Source organism: Mauremys mutica, chromosome 9 (genome assembly GCF_020497125.1).
Source record: "Mauremys mutica isolate MM-2020 ecotype Southern chromosome 9, ASM2049712v1, whole genome shotgun sequence".
NCBI classification, from domain to species: Eukaryota; Metazoa; Chordata; order Testudines; family Geoemydidae; genus Mauremys; species Mauremys mutica.
The window spans coordinates 16,698,390-16,717,381 of NC_059080.1; the positions used below are offsets into that span (position 1 = coordinate 16,698,390).

The 18,992-nt window shown below is 39.9% G+C and overlaps 1 protein-coding gene across 1 annotated transcript in view; it reads right to left on the reverse strand.

The window, feature by feature from the left end:
* Positions 1 to 429: 429 nt before the first annotated feature.
* The window catches only part of SMARCA1 (SWI/SNF related, matrix associated, actin dependent regulator of chromatin, subfamily a, member 1), a 67,002-nt gene continuing 48,439 nt past the window's right edge, over positions 430 to 18,992 (reverse strand). Inside the window, exons 20-24 of the mRNA XM_045030770.1 lie at positions 17,394 to 17,526; positions 15,267 to 15,385; positions 14,702 to 14,914; positions 2,606 to 2,716; positions 430 to 1,117 (exon numbers count right to left, since the gene is read on the reverse strand). Of these exons, the coding sequence (XP_044886705.1) occupies positions 1,046 to 1,117; positions 2,606 to 2,716; positions 14,702 to 14,914; positions 15,267 to 15,385; positions 17,394 to 17,526 (648 nt within the window). The 3' untranslated portion in view covers positions 430 to 1,045. The remainder of the gene's footprint in view (positions 1,118 to 2,605; positions 2,717 to 14,701; positions 14,915 to 15,266; positions 15,386 to 17,393; positions 17,527 to 18,992) is intronic.

The following is an 18,992-nucleotide window of genomic DNA, read 5'->3' on the forward strand; positions in this document are numbered from 1 at the left end:
TGAGTTACTTCATTCCTGAACAAGTCCTTAATGTAGTAACCAGTACAGCTTAATAGAAAAGAATTACTGCAACAGACCCCAAGCAATGCACATAAGCATGTTTGTAGTTCCACAGGAATCTGTGGGATTACTCACATGCTTAAAGTTATGCATGCTCTTAAGTACCTCAGGGCCTGAGCACACAGAAAAATATTTTTTACAGATATTTTTCTGCCATGTCTTCCTTCCGAAATATTTCAGACAATAGTTTAAATGTAATGTTGACAGAAAGCATAGATGCTAGTTTTTATCATTTTTCCTTCTCCATATCTTGATCCTATCCTAATATTCAAGAAACAAGTATCTGGCTGACCAGTTGTTACGATAATTTTCACATACTACAGAGCAGATACACAACACAAAAACAAACAAACAAAAAGGGTAAGAGTGTATTTCTCCTCAAATCACTTTAATTTCCCACAGCCATATAAATTTAAAGTATGAAACAACAATACAGCTATAGAATCTAGGTTTTCTTTTAAAGCAGCAGCATATAAAACATATAAAAGCTAAAAGCTCAGCACGAGCTTCAAAGAACAAGGACTGAGTGAATGTTGCTGAAGACATGTAATTCACAAAATACGATACACTAAAGCAGTGGTTTTCAACCTTTTTTCATTTGCGGACCCCTAAAATATTTCTAATGGAGGTGTGGACCCCTTTGGAAATCTTAGACATAGTCTGTGAGCTCCCCGAGGTCCGTGGACCACAGGTTGAAAACCACTGTTCTATGGTAACGACAAGCTTTCAAAGACCCCTTAGTCTGGAGACCCCAAGGGGCTGCGGACCACAGGTTGAAAACCACAGCACTAACGTACTGGAATGCATAAAATATAAAGCTACACATTATTTTAAGTAAAGAAAGGCATTGTATAATATACAAAATTTGCAAAAATTAAACCATGAGATTTTTCTGAGAGTACCATGAACACAGAAGCTGGCAATTAACATTTGTAGATATAAAGAAAAAGTGGCAGTTTTATATTTAGCATTCAGTTTCTCCACTTTACGACTTCACTTTCTTAGCATCCTTCTTCCCAGAGCTCTCTGTTGCTGAATCTGCTTTTCTTTTCTGTGACTAAAGAAACAAACACAAACAGTTTTTCAAATGTTGAAAAATATGAATGACATGACTATTCAATCTGAAGACAGAGGTTCTAATTTACTATGCAATGAATATTTCAACCATTCATATTCATAGTGCACAGAGGGCAAAAGAGAACCCCCTGAAAAAAAGGTAAAGTGAAAATAAGCACAAGGGCCTGATTCTGCCACACTTTTTCATGATCAGCAGTACCTTACTCCACAAAGAGTTTTATTGGTTCAGTATTACACATCATGAATAAAGGTAGCAAGATTAGGCCCCTGGTTTGTGTACGTGGCTTTGCTTGTTCTATTTAATTCATTACCTATCAAGTATCTTCCTCCAGAAACTAGTATTTTAGAGCAGTGGTTTTCAAACATTTTTTCTGGGGACCCAGCTGAAGAAAATTGTTGATGCCCGTGACCCAACGGAGCGGGGATATGGGGTTTGGGGTGTGGAAGGGGCTCAGGGTTGGGGCAGAGGTTTGGGGTGTGGGGGTGGGGCCTGGAATGAGGGGCTCTGGGCTTGGGGGAGCGCTCTGAGCTGGGGGTGTACACTGTGGGGTGGGGCTGGGGATGAGGGGTTTGGGGTGCAGGAAGGGATTCCAGGTTTTGGGGGGGCTCAGGGCTGGGGCATGGGATTGGGGCATGGGGTTGACGCACAGATTTGCCTCCGGCTGCTCCCAGTCAGCAGTGCAGAGGCAGGCTTCCCACCTGTCCTGGCACCGCGGACCGCGCTGCGCCCCGGAAGTGGGCAGCAGCAGGTCTGGCTCCTTGGCAGAGGCACGCAAGCAGCTTTGCGTGACTCTTGCCCACAGACACTGCCTCCCCTCCCCCATGGGAGTGTGGAGTTGGTGCTCGGGGTGGGGGCAGTGTGCGGAGCCCCATGGCCCCCCTGCCTGTAAGCCAGACCCACTGCTGGCTGCTTCCAGGCCGCAACTTGGTGTCGAAACAGATAGGCACTAGCCTGCCATGGCTGGTCAGTACCGAGGATGGGACTTTTAACATCCTGGTCGGTGGTGCTGATCAGAGCAACCCAGTGCCTGACATGCTGCGACCAAGGACTGGGTCGCAACCCAAAGTTTGAAAAACACTATTTTAGAGGCCGAATAACAATGTGAGGTTAAAGTTTACGTAACACTATCTACTTAGATCTTGTTGGGGTATTGGGAGGGGGAATATTTTCTCAAGAATTCATCACGCTCAGAAGGCAGGTATCTCTATGCTACCTATATGGAAACCCTTTAAAGGGAATCAAAGAGTTGAAGGTCTGAACTTCAAGAGAGTTATTACCCACATCTCCAGGGAGGCACAGATGGACACCTATGATATCTATATAATCTCTTTCTCAGCAAACTAACAGTTTTGTTTTGAAGAAATCAGCACTTACAATTACCTTACTTTGCACTTCATTTTAACTAGACAAATCAATAAATGTTGAATCATGCCCCATTAAGAGGTAAGTAAATGCTGATAAATTTACCGCTGGAACTTTTGTTCCCCTTTTCTTCTTTTCAGCTCTCTCTTTTTCCTCAATTTCCATATTTTCTTTTTCTATCAGTGATATGAGAGTATTGCAGCGTCTTTGGAATTCCTAAGAAGGGTAATAATCAAACATTAAATTCTGCAGCAGAGACTGCATCACTATATACACTGAAAGTCACTAAGGATTTCAAAACATCCTGAGACATTTTCAAAGGTGCTCTATTCCAACAATATGAACCAGATTATCCAAAGTGCTCAGGTCCCATCAAAAATTATGGGAGTTGCTGGGTCCTGAGCATTCTTGAATATCTGGCCACTTCATTTAAGTGCCTAAATGGGAGTAAGCAGTTTTAATAACCTGGATCTTTATTGTTTATTTAAAAGCATCTCGATACAGCAAAACGTGCTGGTCATGGTTGTGATTTGTACAGTATTTCTATAGATACCAAAGAAGTAATGTGTCCCTATGCGTCTCACATACATGAATTTGGCCGTTTCTTGCTATATGTTCCCATATCAGTAGTACGATGATCTGTAAGCATTAGCACAAGGGGTTATGAAATGAAAAAAATCAACTGACATTAAGCAGTGGTAGAATATCTGAGCATGAGTATTAGTTATTATTAAAAAGTTTATGTAGTAAATTTATATGACACCGTGTCCCCTGCTCTTAAGGACTTACAGTTTAAAACAGAGAAGGTAAATAGGAGACAAGAAACAGGATGTCATTTATAACAGCAAAGAGATTTCTGGTAAGAGGAGAAAGGAATGAAGGCTTCATAACAGAAATGTTTCCAAGGAGGGATAAGACGGAAGATTTGATTGGGGGCTTCCAAGGTAAGTTTGGAACAGTGTCTTGCTTCCTATGAAAAACATGACATGAGCTGAAAGATGCAGGAATGAGGGAATTAGGTATGTAGGTATGTATGTAGGTTTTTGAAGGTGAGGTGATATGGTAAGAGACAGGAAAGCCAGCTCATTAAGTGAAGTAAGGAGGGGGCTGTTGTGGCAAGAGATACCAATCTAAATAGCCAATGCGTGGGGAAAAGCAAGCATTATTATCCCCATTTTACAGATCAAAGTGTTAATTTCTCTTTGGCCCCTTGACCTGCACAAACATCTGGTTCATGAGGGTTCCCCATACAAAAGATACTGGGGTTATGAGGTCAAATTGTGATCTGCTAGTGAAGCTTCCTAGAGGAAGAGAGGAGGACTCAGACCAGAGATTTTCTGACATTCCCTGGAATGGAAAACTAGGTTCTCCTGGCGAGCCAAGTTTTGGTTTCAGTGTGAAAGTGGAGAGAAAAAGCAAAGAGTCACTAAGCTAGGACCAATGTACTAAATTTAGCAAAAGGAGCAATTAAGACAAATAGCTAAAGATTTATCCGATTTAGTCTCCTGTATGTCAAAGAACATTCTGATTGTTACTGTAAATTTTCTAAAGCTTTCTCTAGACAATGCACATAGCCTTCTCCAGTACTGAACTGAGCTCCCAGATAGATCTACAGAACTCGTGAAGATTTGAGACGCTACAACAGTAAACCCAGGGAGCACACACTGAGACTCAATCTGGGCTTTCATCAGAGATTTGGATTTTACCTGCCAATTATCTAAATATAACAGATCATAAACCCCTTGAATCCTTATGGATGGTAGGTGCTACTTTGGTTAGAATCTTTACATTCACAGAGCTGTGGCAAGACTGAAAGGATGGTCTCTGTACAGAAATGCACTGGCTGTTGATCAGAACTATCAAAACACAAAAAAAAGATATGAGGCATGGGTATATGGAGATGTGTCTAGAACAGGGGTTGGCAACCTTTCAGAAGTGGTGTGCCGAGTCTTCATTTATTCACTCTAATTTAAGGTTTCGTGTGCCAGTAATACATTTTAACATTTTTAGAAATGTAATAAGATGATATGCAGCCGATTGTTATCATCATCGAACAAGAGCAGCGCACCACACCGGTAGCTACTGACAACAAGAAGGTCTCTTTCTATAACTCTATAATATATAACTAAACTATTATTGTACGTAAAGTAAATAAGGTTTTTTAAATGTTTAAGAAGCTTCAAAATTTAACTAAAATGCAGAGCCCCCCGGACCAGTGGCCAGGACCCGGGCAGTGTGAGTGCAACTGAAAATCAGCTCATGTGCCGCCTTCAGCATGCATGCCATAGGTTGCCTACCCCTGATCTAGAAGACCTATGGATGCTAAAAAAAGCTCCCTTTTTTACAGCTGTTACTCAGACTCAAGCTATTCTAAATGGAATTGTTTGTTCTTCTAAAAGCAGTTTAGCCATTTGAGATGTAAGACTGCCCTGAAGCCTCTTGAACACTTTGGCACTAAAAATAGACAAAAAATAGACAAAAAATACCTAGCTACACTTTCTCGGAGGAGCTGGATGCTCTTGTTTATTGCATTTGTGGGGGACGGGGAAGAATCCAACAGATAAAGTGAAAACATTTCTTAAGCTTCACAGAGGAGAGAGAAATTCTATACTAAGGATGGAAATAATCTATTTTCTGATGTCTCGATTTCCCACTCAAAAAAAAAAAGGTGGGGTGAAAGGTCATTCTGCCCCCAATAAGTGGGCTAAGGGACAATCAGAGGTTTGCATGTGCTGGAATACAGGCCTCCCAAAGATCTTCCTGGCCCAATTAATAATTAATGTAATACGTAGACCCACAAGAATTAGATTTAAAAAATTATGTATGATCTTCTGACAAAGCCTAAGAGTCTTGTGTGGCTTTACTTTTAGTTTTAATATGTACCGTGGGGGGGGTTTCATAACACCACCAGGAAATCTGCCTCCCTGAATGGGAGACTGATTAACCCAATGTTCAGAATAGAGTTCCTGAAGGCAGCCACTCCATGGAAAGGGAGAAGGCAGCCCGTCAAGTTTCTTAACATAAGAACAGGGCATTTGCCATGGTGAATAATTGTTTTTTGTCCTTCCTGTGTCTACAGAGGAACTGACTTCTGTGGTTAGGCTGAGCAGAAAGGGGCCGAGGCCAATAGCAACTGTAGAGGACATGGCTTCACTGAAGATCTTGTTGAGATAGTTTGCCAGCTCCAGATGCAAGGCAACAAGGGATACTGTCAGATGGCAGAAGAGAGGCCAAAAACATTTGAGCATATCTGTCGTATTAGAATGGGAAGCAGCCAACACTTAGGGTTTTACCTTTTTCCTGTGGATACTGTCAGAAGTTTGTGGAAGCCTGCTGATTTATGAAAAAGGGAGGGAAACCCCCCATTTTAGCCCCTGCAGCAGCGTCCTGGCTCCCAGCACTTCCCAAGGCCTTCTGTATCCAATAGATGGCCATTTCAGACAGAGCAATTTGTAACAAGCCTCTTATTTTTCTTATGGAGGAAGGTTCTCTGTACTTGGTGGTATCTTCTGAAGCAAAAAGATTCTCCTAAGAAGAATGCTGCTGGTCAACTTTCGTTCCTCAAAGAGAAGCAGTGACTGGATTCTGTATGCACCAAAAGTAGTTATTGCTTATTCATCCGTTTATCAATCATTTGGTGGGGTCGGGGAGAGGAATCTCATTACCTCCTGCAGAAACTAGTACTTTCTCAAAGTCCTCATATACAGCAAAGCAAATTACCTCCAGTGGTTTATACAATTGAAAAGAAGCTGCAGATTATTGTGCTAACTATTCTAAACACAGAAAAACAACGCTTCTCTCAAGGGACATGGGGCTGGGTGGATACCACTATCCTACAATTCCAACTACAGAGAATGTCAATTTCCCTATGATGATATAGCCTCCATTGAGTCAAACCTCTTGGAGACTATAGAACTAAACAGATGTCTTCCTAAAAATTACTTTTTGGCTTTATATCTGACTAAAGCCTGAACCTATAATATGAATGAAAAAATTCACCACCACCAATGAACTTATGAAATCCAGTAAAAGACAATTTTAAAGTGGGAAATTATCACAAAACATTTTATCATTAAAATAATATAAAATAGTTTCTAAATAACGTAGACTGAATACAATAGATAACATGGCAATATTCAATACTACATACACAGATAAAAAAGATTAAGAAAAAGCAAAGGAGCTACAGGGCACTGTACATTAGTCCATTAACCCTTCACATCTGAGGACCTGGATTCAAGTCTGAACTTAGATCAAGAGTGAAAGTTTATTAGTCAAATCTCTGGATGTTCATATCACTAAATCACTAGATTTTACATGACTGGCACAGGAGTGGAATTGCAATGGTATGGTATATCTGGGGAGTGGGGATATTAGCTATGGGTAATTATGCACAAGTCCTGCTCATGCTATGCCTGCCTCAAACCACCATAATGAATCACTCATTTTAAGGGCATTACATTCATTCACAATTTTTAAATACAAAACAAGAAAAATTGGAAAAGAACTGGATCCTCATCTTTGAAATAATGTACACAAAACAGATCTACCAATCTGGGACTCTTTCTGCAATTCAGTATCTATGTAGGTATTTTGAGTTATTTTTAAAAGTATGCCATGACACTACATTGCCTTACTGTTCTCATATGGCAGAACTAACTGGAGTCTGCAGACCTGTGCACATGGCTTTTATTGAACAAACTCAGTTATCAAGTAGGAAATACATGAAGATAAGCGTTTGGGAAGGGGCTTGGACCACTTATAGTACTTTTTCTGTCATATAATCTCTTTTGCAGTTTCTTCAGTCTACCTAGAAAATGCAGCTAAATAATCTTTTAACATGTACAGACAATAGGAAACTTAAAGACTATGACAACTTCAATGCATGTCATTATGCTTGGACTGAGCACTACTTTTTAATTAAATGTTTGTAGTAGATGGGTCACTATTAATATAAGCAATACCCCCTTTCTATATCAATCAGTAGTCATAAAGCTGCAATACAACAAGCACAGAAAATATCACTAAACTTGGGAGACTTATTCGAAGAGATTAAAGACTCCACATTACATTTCCTGTGCACTGAAAATCCTAGATACTACTAAGACTGCCTAAGTCTGAGTGACAGAAGGTCTGAATAACTTCTCTATGAAAGTGAGGGTCAGGTGAATGACAAAGGGCAAAGGAACTGCATACCACATTTGTGTGCCTCAACCTGACTTTAACAGACGGTACAACCTCAACGTCAGACACTGAATCAAGCTCCTGCTAAGAACTGCATTGAAGTGGGATACTTCAAAGCAATGTTCATAATCCCAAGGGGGAATCACTTCATTTGGACTACTACCCTCTTTGATACTGCAATGAAAAGAGTTACATTCTACTGAGCTGCCAACGTTAAATTGTTACCCACAAAGTAGAAGTGATTAAATGATATCTTAAACATAAACATTTACTTAATATAAACTGGTCATATATAAAGGCTGCAAGGGGGGAAATTAAATATTTGACTAGAAAGATATGTTAAAAAAAAGCAGAATTCATGCCACCAGAAGATAAATCTTCTGACCACCAGTTCTTTGTTACATGCTATCTTTGGGCTACATTGTGCCATAGGTGCAACTCTGAGTAAATGTTCAACATTGGGCTATGCTGCCCCAGAGGGAGCTCCTAGAACCTTTACATTCAAATAGGTATAAATCCCAACTAGAGTTTCCAGATGTGCACGTAAGGCAGGGTGAGCTGCCTCTCACTTTTATCTATAAAACGAACACCCTCAGCACAACTGGGGGCGTGGCTTATGGCACCTTTACGGCTCCAGAATCCTGTTATTTATAGCAATCTCATAGATGGTCTAAGTTATATATAATCGTCCCTGGCTCCAAGGAGGTGGGTTTCTGTTGAGACGGTCATGTTAAAATGCTAAAGGAGAGAGAGGGAGACTTTAAAAACAACATTCAGCACTATTTTCCCAACCCAACACCACTGTAATCAGTGGCAGGTTGGCCAGTAGCATCAGGCCCTACTACGGATTCAAAACACTGGGGTTGGGAGCCTATTCCCTCCCACCCAATCTATGCAGGGAAGGTATCCTTCCATGTGTGCATCTTCTTCCACCTATTCAAGAGAAGAAAAGGGACTCAGCTGCCTCCACTGCTTCACACCCACCCAACAGGCCCTGTGGGAAGGACAGAATGAAGGGTATAAGGTTGCTGCCCTCTCAGCTACTGGAGGCAGGTGGCCAAGTAGGGGCACAGGAACACATGGGGACGGGGGCAGGAGGGTGGCTGAGTGAGGGCACAGAGCCATATGAGGACAGGGTGGCGCAGGGACACATGGGGATGGGGGCAGATGTGCCTGACTAAATGAGAGAGGCTAGGGGTCAGCCAGGGTCTGCATGGGGGAGGCTCCCTAACCAACCGTGCTCCACCCCCCCAAAAAAAACCACACCTGTTCCATACCTCTCCCACCCAACAACCCTCCAAGTTCACATCCAGTCTCCTTCCCAGCAATTACTTTCCTCTCCCTCAGCTCCTCCATTACCCTGAGTTCCCACAAGCCTTTGCACTGCTTCTGAGGGGTGCAGGAAATAAGTTTCTGTACTGTAGTTTAAATGAATTATTACTTAAAGTTCTGTATTAAGATGCCTAGTAAGGAATCTATTTGTCAAAATACATTTCCTGAATCTTTTTTTGTTGACTATGTTGTTACAGACCTACTTGCTGACAGGGTATTTTGAAATAAATTACCAAAATAATTAAAATTGGTGTGATTATACTGTATTATTTTGAAAAATAAAATACGTAGAATTTTAAAATACCATGCACAGAGTTTTTAAACTTTTTGGCACAGAATTCCCCCAGAAGTAATACACTGACCTGTGAAAGCCACAGGTTCGGTATGTGTATGTAAAATGTACATAAGAGTTCTTTCCCCTTGTTAAGTTCTGTTCTAGTCATTTATTAAGTTTTTAAACTGCACAGATTCTTCTTTCCACTCATTTTGTTACCGAATAAAATTCTATCTGGAAAATCATTCATCTTTATTAATTCACAACAGATGCTGCAGGGTGCCTAGCAGTTTTGAAAGCATCCACTGACTCCTTAATATATATTGTAACAACTCATAGGATCAGTGACAGTGTAATAATCGTAAGTGTGTAGCAAACACCACAAAATTAATAGGTGCATTGACAATGTTATATTCATACATAGCACCACAAAAATTCCTAACAGGCCCCCAAATAGCTGGGCCAGGTAGAGCACAGTCCATCAGAACACATTACTGTGGCTCACTGTTAAAGAGCTCTTTCAAAGTCTACCTGAGACACATAGCTCTGTGTTAGTGCTTCTAATAGCCCTTGTGTCTGGCTTTTCAAACTCAGTAGACAGCCACTCCATCTCCACTCCTGCAGCAGCTTTTTCCCCTTTGCTTCAGGGATATTATAACAGGCAGCTACAACTATTGGGATTTTTTTCCCCCACTGAGATCCAGTCTTGTGAGTAAACAACACCAGCATCTACCAAAAAGCATATTTAACTGTCATTCTGCCTCTGGTGAGGGTAGCTGAATCTTTCCTTGGTGCTGTTTAGGCGTCTGGTGTATAGCTTCATGAGCCAGGGGAGCAAGGGGTCCCCCAGGTTCACTATTGGCACTTCAACATCACCAATAGTAATTCAGCAGTCGAGAAAAAGTCTCTGCTTGTAGCTTTCTGAACATTCCTCTGTTCTTAAAGATGCGAGTGTCAGGTATCTTCCCTGACCAGCCAACACCAATATTGATGAAGTGTCCCCAGTGTACCAATGCCTGTATAACCATAGAAAAGTAGCCCTTTCTATTGATACACTACATGGAGCAAGGTTGTCTAATGCCAAAATAGAGATATGTATGCCATCTATTGCTCCACCACAATTCCGGAACCCCACTGCTGCAAATCTAACCACTATGTCTGCACACTGCTGAGTCACAGTCCTGCATAGCAGGAGACACACTTGCATGGCAATGGCCCCAGCAGTGGAATATCCAACTCCAGTTTGATTTTCCACTGACCAGTAGCAATCTAGCATTGCAAGTTTCCACTGTGCAATTGTTACTCGCTTCTCCACTGTCAGTGCAGCTCTTATCCTGGTGTCCCTGTGCTGGAGGGATAGGGTGAGCTCAGCAGACAGATCCAGGAATGTAGCCTTGCGCATCTGAAAGTTCTGCAGCCACTGCTAGTCATCCCAAGCCTGCATCACAATACAATCCCACCAGTCAGCGCTCGTTTCTCAGGCCCAGAAGCAGCACTCCATCTGCAGCTGCTCAGTGAATCCCACCAACCAACCTTGAATTGACTCTCACTATGTCCCACAGCAATCTGCCCTCCAAGAAATCCTCAGGTTCTTCTTACGCCTCTTCAAATACTGGAGGATTGTGCGTCCCGTGTTTGCAAGGTTTATGACAACAGTGCTGAGCTGTACAGGCTGTTTCTGACAGCGAAGAAGGCCATTTGGAATTTTTTTTCAAGGCAAGAAAATTCTGGGATATAGATGACATTATGGGATGGACATAGTTGCACTTGGGGAAGTTAACCCCTTGCTCCCAGTCACCCCCTGTGAGACTCACTTCTCCCCCACCATATGTTGCCAAAACTTTGCAAAAGACAGTGCACTGGACGATGGCAAGTTGAAAATTGGGATACTTACTCATGGTGCACTGCATTGTACTGTGCATCATTACAGCACTCCTAGTGAGTTAATGCAGTGCCAATACAAGGAGCCAAGTATGCAGGTGCAAAAGAGATATACTAACTGCAACAGCTTTATGCCGATGTAACTTGCACTGACCAAAGTATGTAGAGTAGATGTGGCCTTAGAAATTGCTGATGGAGAATCTGATTGGCCCATGCAGATAAGCGTCTGCCAGGATATTAGATGCTTCTACTAGAAGCTAGAATCTCCATCATGAATTTTGTCTTCAACCTCATGCGCTCTAATATGGAATAATCCATATACTGTATTTTTCTTACAGGGAGTCAAGTCTTGAGGGAAAGGCTCTACTGCCCCTTGGTCATTTCTTTCAAGGTCATTTGATATTTCTTGTCCAGGTTGGAAAGAAGAAAAGAATTTTGTTCGCTCTTGTCATAGCTACAAAAGCTAGGATTGCAACAGAGAAAGGAGGAGCACTGAACCATCACTGTTTGCACCACCGAAGACAGAGAATCTATCATGAGAGTAAAAGGGCACAGTCAAGCCAGAAGATGTGGGGACAAGTCTGGGCTATCTCCTATATTTACAGAAAACAGACTCTCTGTCTGTCCAAAGGTCTTAGACTGGCAGGGAGTTCTTCCTCAGGAGTAATGCAGAAAAAAAGATTCGGAGAACAGGCACAAATTATGGCTTGGTGAGAATAACTATGATCCAGTAGGTCATTGTATTTTCCATTCTTGAAGCATGAACACAAATAAAATAAAGAGGAAGATAATAATTACTAATCCTGAACACTTAAATAAGTCTTTGTGCAGTTAAGAAAAACTATTGTTTTATAGATGCTCTCACTCTGTTTGTGAGCTTAACCTGGGTAGGCCATCTGCTTTGGGAATAAAGAAATGCAGCAGAATTTATATTTGTTTTCTGAAGAGAAATCTTCAGAAGGAAATGAATAGGAAAGAGAAGATGGAGGAAAATTAGGCTGTTTATATGGAATTCAAGAGACATCTAGTGGCTGGTAAGATACAGTGAAGTTTTTCTTGGACCAATATATAACAAGCCCTTTTCAGAATTAAACTGCCTTGCCTACCCTATTTAACACAAGTTTGGCTATAAAATGCAAAATAAAACCACCACCACTTCAACAAAAAAATCAGGATTTTCATATGCAAACAGAAACTACATCACTAATGAAACCCTAAGCATATCATCATGAGTCTGACAGTTTTGAGAGATTAAGAAAAATGAAAGTAATAAACATTAAAAATAATAATTACCTCTAAGAAGGTTTAGTTTAAAAAGATTAGAAGATTATGTATTGTCTGTAACTGGAAGGGGGCTTGCAGACCAAACATTATCTCTGACTTTATCTGTGTTCACTATGTATTGTTACTACTCCTTTACAGCCTGTATACTCATGCATTACTGTAGGTATTATAATAGTAGAATAATCAGTTTAATAAATAAACTAATTTTAATAGATTAAGTTTGAAAAATACTACTTAAACCAAAATATTCACTACATTTTGGGTCCCTCAATTTCTAACAGACACCACTCACCACATTTCAGCCCCCTTGTGTGGCGACTTACTCCTCTCCCCTTGAGGAGGAGAACAACAACAACTATATAATAAAACTTGTGAAGTTCTGGCCTCATACTTTACCCTGATAAATTTACCCACAGGAAATTAACAGGCACTTAGAAATAATTTAGCTGAATTAGAAAGCATAGATGTGACCCTGTATGTTTATAGTTTTAAAATCCAACACTACCTGAAAAAGAAATTTAAGTTAGTAAAAATAGTAGCTTCCAGTAGTTAATAAGGGCAGATCTGGAAGGTAATCAAGGGGCGAGGGGGATGGGGAATACAGGGATAGAAAATGTTGCTAGTAGTTGGTATGTCAAGCAGACCAGTTTTGCTGTGTAATTATAAGTAGCTGTGGGAGTAATCAGGGGGCATTTATGGCCTTTTTCCTACTCAAATGTACTGCTCAAAGCAGTGTTCAAAGCCCTGGATGGGTATTTTATAAATAAATAAACCCTGATGGTGCTGCATGAACATGGGAGGCTGGGTTTGTGATCACTAGAACAGGAGATTAAAAAAAAAAAGAAATATCCAGGTTTGCATATGGAATGGTACCAACCTATCTGGCCATTTTGTAGCACCTAGTCACTGATCTGCTTTGGACAACAGGGTATGGTGGCCAGGCATGGACTGTGTGATGTGCTCCTTTCTTGGTTATCAAGCAGCTCTGCTCCCTGTCCCCCGCTTTTTGGGCAGGGGGAGGGTTCAATTCAAGGAGCCTTTGTGAGGGGATAGATACCAGTGATCCCTTACTTCTTCCTTCCTCCCTCCCAATAACTACACTAGTGCCAAGAACAATATGGCCTGTTATAAAGGAACTGTTGTGTCCAAACTTCCCAAGCTCTTTTTGCAAACAACTAAAATGATATAAAAATTTTAAAAAGTTGTGTCCTCGTCTTTGTAACAAACAGTTTTTCACTAAAATGTTGTTTTCTCTTTATATTGGGCCCTGTCCTGCAATGTTTACTCAGGTAAACCTCTCACTGAAGTCATTGCCAGTTGTGCCCAAGTGAAGACTGCAGGACTGAGACTACAGTTGCACAAGAAGTTTATACTGTCCTACTCTGAGGTTGATGGGTATTTTAATATTTGTACTCAGCAAGTCATCCCCTAGCATTGCTACTAGTTAGTCAGTGGATAAATTCCATTAGAATGGCTATATTCTCCAGACTGAAGAAAGAATGCAGCTGAAATTCAGAGTATTAATTTGACTGATACCTTAGTCAAACTGGTACTGTGTCTTATTTATGATCCAACTGTTCACAAAATAGTCTACTGTAATATGATCTAGGTAAAGTGTCATGACTTTTTTTAAATGACTACATTATACAGGAGAATATTTCTTTAAGTTTTACCTATTATAACATACACTAAGTAACCTGCAACAACAACTGGTTTTTGTAGAAACACTCAGCTACTAGACTTCTCATTTTAGTCCTGAAATATAAATACAAGAGATAAAGTATTGTAAAAGAAAATTTAAATGTTATTTTATATTTCATCAAATTTTCTTCATCTTTTGATAGCCTGTCAGCTAATTCTGAAAAGTGATTCAATTTAAGATCAGTTACACACTGTTTGGATTATTTATTTTTAGTGTGGAGTGAGCAAACAACAGATTTGTAAGGGCAGTCTATCTTTGAATTAATCTCTTTGGCTGACATGAGACTCAGACTTGCCAGGTTTTGTAATCTGTTTGTTTCGATTTCATTGTAAAGCATTGTTTAGCTGTTCTGAGAAAAAGGCCACCACATCTTATGCTAGGAACTGGTGGTGAGAACATAGACCAAAATGACCATTCTCATACCTAATTGTTTCCCTCACTCCAGTGTTCTGGTACAGGTCCAAATTCCACATAATTCTGCTTAAGGAAACATAAAACATTACCTACAAAATCTAAGCCTCATGTAATTGATGCTTGAACATACCATAGCAGTTCTAGATTTGATAAACCAGTCAAATCTGAACTGGGGAGCATTGCGCACACACTGCCTTAGTTCTTCATAGACATTTTCTTTGTCAAAGCCCATCTTGTGTAACATACATATCAAGAATCTATCTTCTTCTTCTGTGTAGTTTTTGCCTTTGTTTGTTCCATACTGAATACGCAGCTGATGAAAAGGAGCTTTATACCTTGCAATCTGAATGCAAAACAAAAATAATACTTATTGGTGGATGTACAATACTAAATTAAGGCTTTACCACTTCATTGTTACAAGCAGTATGAGCTGTTTAAGACAACAAACAATATTTTATATTTTTATTCTGTTTTTCAACCAAAAGGGTTTATAACTTTAAACCACTATTCAAACTATACATTTCCTCTCCACTGAAAAGTAGTCAACCTTGCTGTGGAAAATACCAACGCTACCCAACGGCTTTCTTTCTAAGGGGAACTGAAAGACACTTCATCCAACTTTAACGGCAGGCAAAATTTAGTACTAGAAAATTAATGGTAAGACTAATTAAAAGAACAAAAATTTCAACTGTTACTTTGGCATCCAGAGCTTTCTTGATACTGATTCTTCGTTGGATTCTTGCCTCTCCTCGTTCAATCTGAGCCATAATCCTCTCAATGTCCTGCAGTTCATTGCAACGTTCCCAAAAAACAGCTAAAGGAACAAAACATTAAATCTGTAAAATAATATTTTCATTATGTCCTTGTTTGATTGAAGAATTCTATAGCAAAACAACAGTGTAATATTAAACAATGCCAATTTTCTGTTCCGTGATATCTGAAGATTTACCAAACACTATTTCACTAGGCTATGTGAAAAACAAATTAAGACACATTCGTGTTTATCAGTATCTTTAGAGGAGAGTTACAAATAACTCAAATTACACTGACTTCAGTTTATTTACTTTAATGAGGTCTGTGTGGATAAAATCCTGCACAACACTGTATATTTAAAGGGAGTACATATTTCATCAATAATAGTGGAGACAAGTCAAGACTTGTAGTCAGGTGACAGTGCAACATTCTGCCATGTGAAGGAACCAATGTTTGGTCTTTCACTTGTCCTCTGTCTTAGGTCAGCAGAGTCTAAGCATATCAACTCATTCTTGGAGTTCTCTAAGTGACATCCGCAGACCCAAAACCAATTTAAATAAGCTCTGGAGAGACTCAAGTCCAGCCTTTTTTGACTATGGGAAGAACACTCAAACAAAAGATGTTAGGAGAGGTTGCCTGGTGAAATAGAATAGAGGGATGCTCAAGGAAATAAAAGTAAAAAATTATTGACCCCCCGTTGGTAAGGCAACTCCCATCTTTTCATATGCTGTGTATTTATACTTCACTACTGTATGTTCCACTCCATGCATCTGACGAAGTGGTTTTTAGCCCACAAAAGCTTATGCCCAAATAAATTTGTTAATTTCTAAAGTGCCACAAGGACTCATCGTTTTTGCTGATACAGACTAACACAGCTACCACTCTTGAAAAACTATTGTGTACTTCGCCACAAGCAGAGGGCCTGATTTAGTACATCATTTTATGTGATATTGCCATTTTGAGGAAAAATTTCACAGAGCCATTGACCTGCATTTATATTTTCCTCAAAGCACTCAGTTTGCTTATTGATACTGCACATTTACTCAGTTTCTGATGTTAATACCACAAATATTTATTGTTATTAATGGCTATTATAGAAGTCCAGAAAGCTACTTCAAGTTACGGCCCCAATCCCGCAAACAATTGTGCATGTGCTTAACTTTACACAAAATAAAGCATGTTTCTTTGCAGGATCAGGATGTAAAACCAGCAAAAATCCCGGAATAGAATAAAAAAGAAATCACATCCATCTATTTTAGTATTGGACTGAACTGAGATGTGAAAGTTTACGTGTTAAATTCATCCCTGGTGTAACCCAGTGACTTCAAGAGATTTACACTAGGGATGATCTGGCCCTCAGATTATTTTGAGATTTCATAATATGGGTGTTTTTGCTCATTGAATATTTGCATCATAGTTTGGTTTATAGACTAACAGACGTATTGGAGCATGAGCTGTGATGCATCCGACGAAGTGGGTATTCATCCACGAAAACTCATGCTCCAAAACATCTGTTAGTCTATAAGGTGCCACAGGACTCTTTGCTGCTTATACTAATAGTATAAATTAAATAATCTGTTCTTTTTGGTTTGTTTCATCCAGTTCTGATATGTGCATCTACTTTGCTTACACCAACGTTGAAAATGTACTGACTGTGGGCCAAATTCAACCTTGAAGTAAATGGGCACAATTTAATTTACTTCAACAGAACAGCCTTTGTTTACATTAGAGCTGTATTTGCCTGTCTATTATGTCCATATACCCACAGGAGGCAATGTCAGCTCTATAATCACTGCCAAGAAAACTGGAGTCCCATACTGAAAAATAAACAAGTCAGCCCCTCGTACAATGACACTGTCAAACATAGATGAAGCAAGTCATGAACTAAAAATCAGCTAGTGCAGAATAAGAATACATAATCACAGCATAAACCCCCACAGGACTTCACGTTTTCTTTTAAACTTTCACATTCTTCCAAACTCCCAACCTTGTAATTCCAAAAGTCATATGACAAAACAGAATTGTTACATCGATATGATTGTTAGAAGATATACTTGAATTTAACAAACCTGAATACTCTATGACTTCCTCTGGTGACTTTCCTTCCACCTCACGGGCAATATTATCTATATCATCACGTCCATATTTCTCATTAGCTTTAATAAACTGATTAAAGTCTCTTTTGTTCCAGTTTGTAAAACCCTGAAAGCAGAGAGATAAAGATGTCACTATCAGGTGCAGGTGGAAATATTTTGCTAGAACTTTTGTCTTAGAATGTACCATTTGCTCCAATTGTTAATGCTTCAGTACAGTGTCACATAATAATTAGAGTGGTTAATGGTCTTTCAGGATTTCCATACACTTCTATTATCCAGGGTTTATTACTCAGTCATAAAAATCTCTAGTGAGTTATTTTTGTGCATAACCCCTCATGCATCAGTAAGAACCATTTTTTTCTTACCTGTAAATGGTATTTCTCCAAAGAAACAAGCTCAATCCACATCCTAATGGATTTTCATTTAGCTCACACTTCAACAGGCACAAGCAACAAACAAAATGACAGGAGTTTGGGGAGCACTAGTCCTGGTGCCCTTGAAAGTCACCTAACCAACCAAACACTAAACCCAATAGCACTTATTTAGAATACTTACAAACTATGAATAAGACACACCTGGATGGAAACAAAAGTGTACCAAGGAAAGATCTCTGTTCTGACATGATGCAATCAAATAGAAACTCTCCATAGCACTGTCAAACAGCAAGCCAGCTATGCATTGTAGAAATGGAACCAAAACTACAAAACAGCTAAATGAGATACAGTGCACAAGATCATCCGCCAAGATGATGCATTGGTTGTTAGGACAGGGGGCAACTAAAAGAATCAAGAATAAGCAAAAAAACACAAACCTGAAGAGTGGTTTGTACTGCACTGCACTACCATTCACAAGTAATAAAAATTGTGGATTCTCCAAGTGAACAGGCTCAGCCTACAAACTTAATGGTATCTGTATAAAAACAGTCCTATGATCACAATACAGGATTCTTTTTTAATCAATGAAGCTAGTACTGATGGCTACATCAGCAGAGGCATAAGTTTTTACCCTGCTGTACCTGATGAAGTTGTGAATAGTAAACAAAAACTGTGGCCTTGCAAATCTTTTCCAAAAAAAGGTAAAAGATAAATAAAAGATATTACCTCTCCCACCTTGTCTCTCTAATATTCCAGGACCAACACAGCTACACACTGCAAACAACTAAAGCAGCATGTCATAGTTCTCACCCCCACTTGGAGCTGTTGGGTTCCAATGTGGGGACCTGCCTTAGTTTTCCTCTAAACTACAATCCTAGTTTAGATCTAGTAAAGCTGCCACCACTCAATCAGATATGTGGATTGAGACACAGTCCTTCCCCAAAATCCTAGGGGATTCCAAGAGCCCCAAATCCATGGAGTTCTTACACCCAGGAGAAATAAACCATTCCCCCCTGTTTCCTCCCCATCCCTTTTCCTAGGAGAGACACCGGGATTCACTACAGAGGGATGCTTCCCTCCTCTCCTTTCCCTAAGAATCCACCCAAGGAAAGATCCACCAAGTCCTTAATAGAAAAGAATTTATTAAAGAATAAAAAGAAAGTAACTTGTCTCTGCAATCCAATTGACTCTGCCTGTT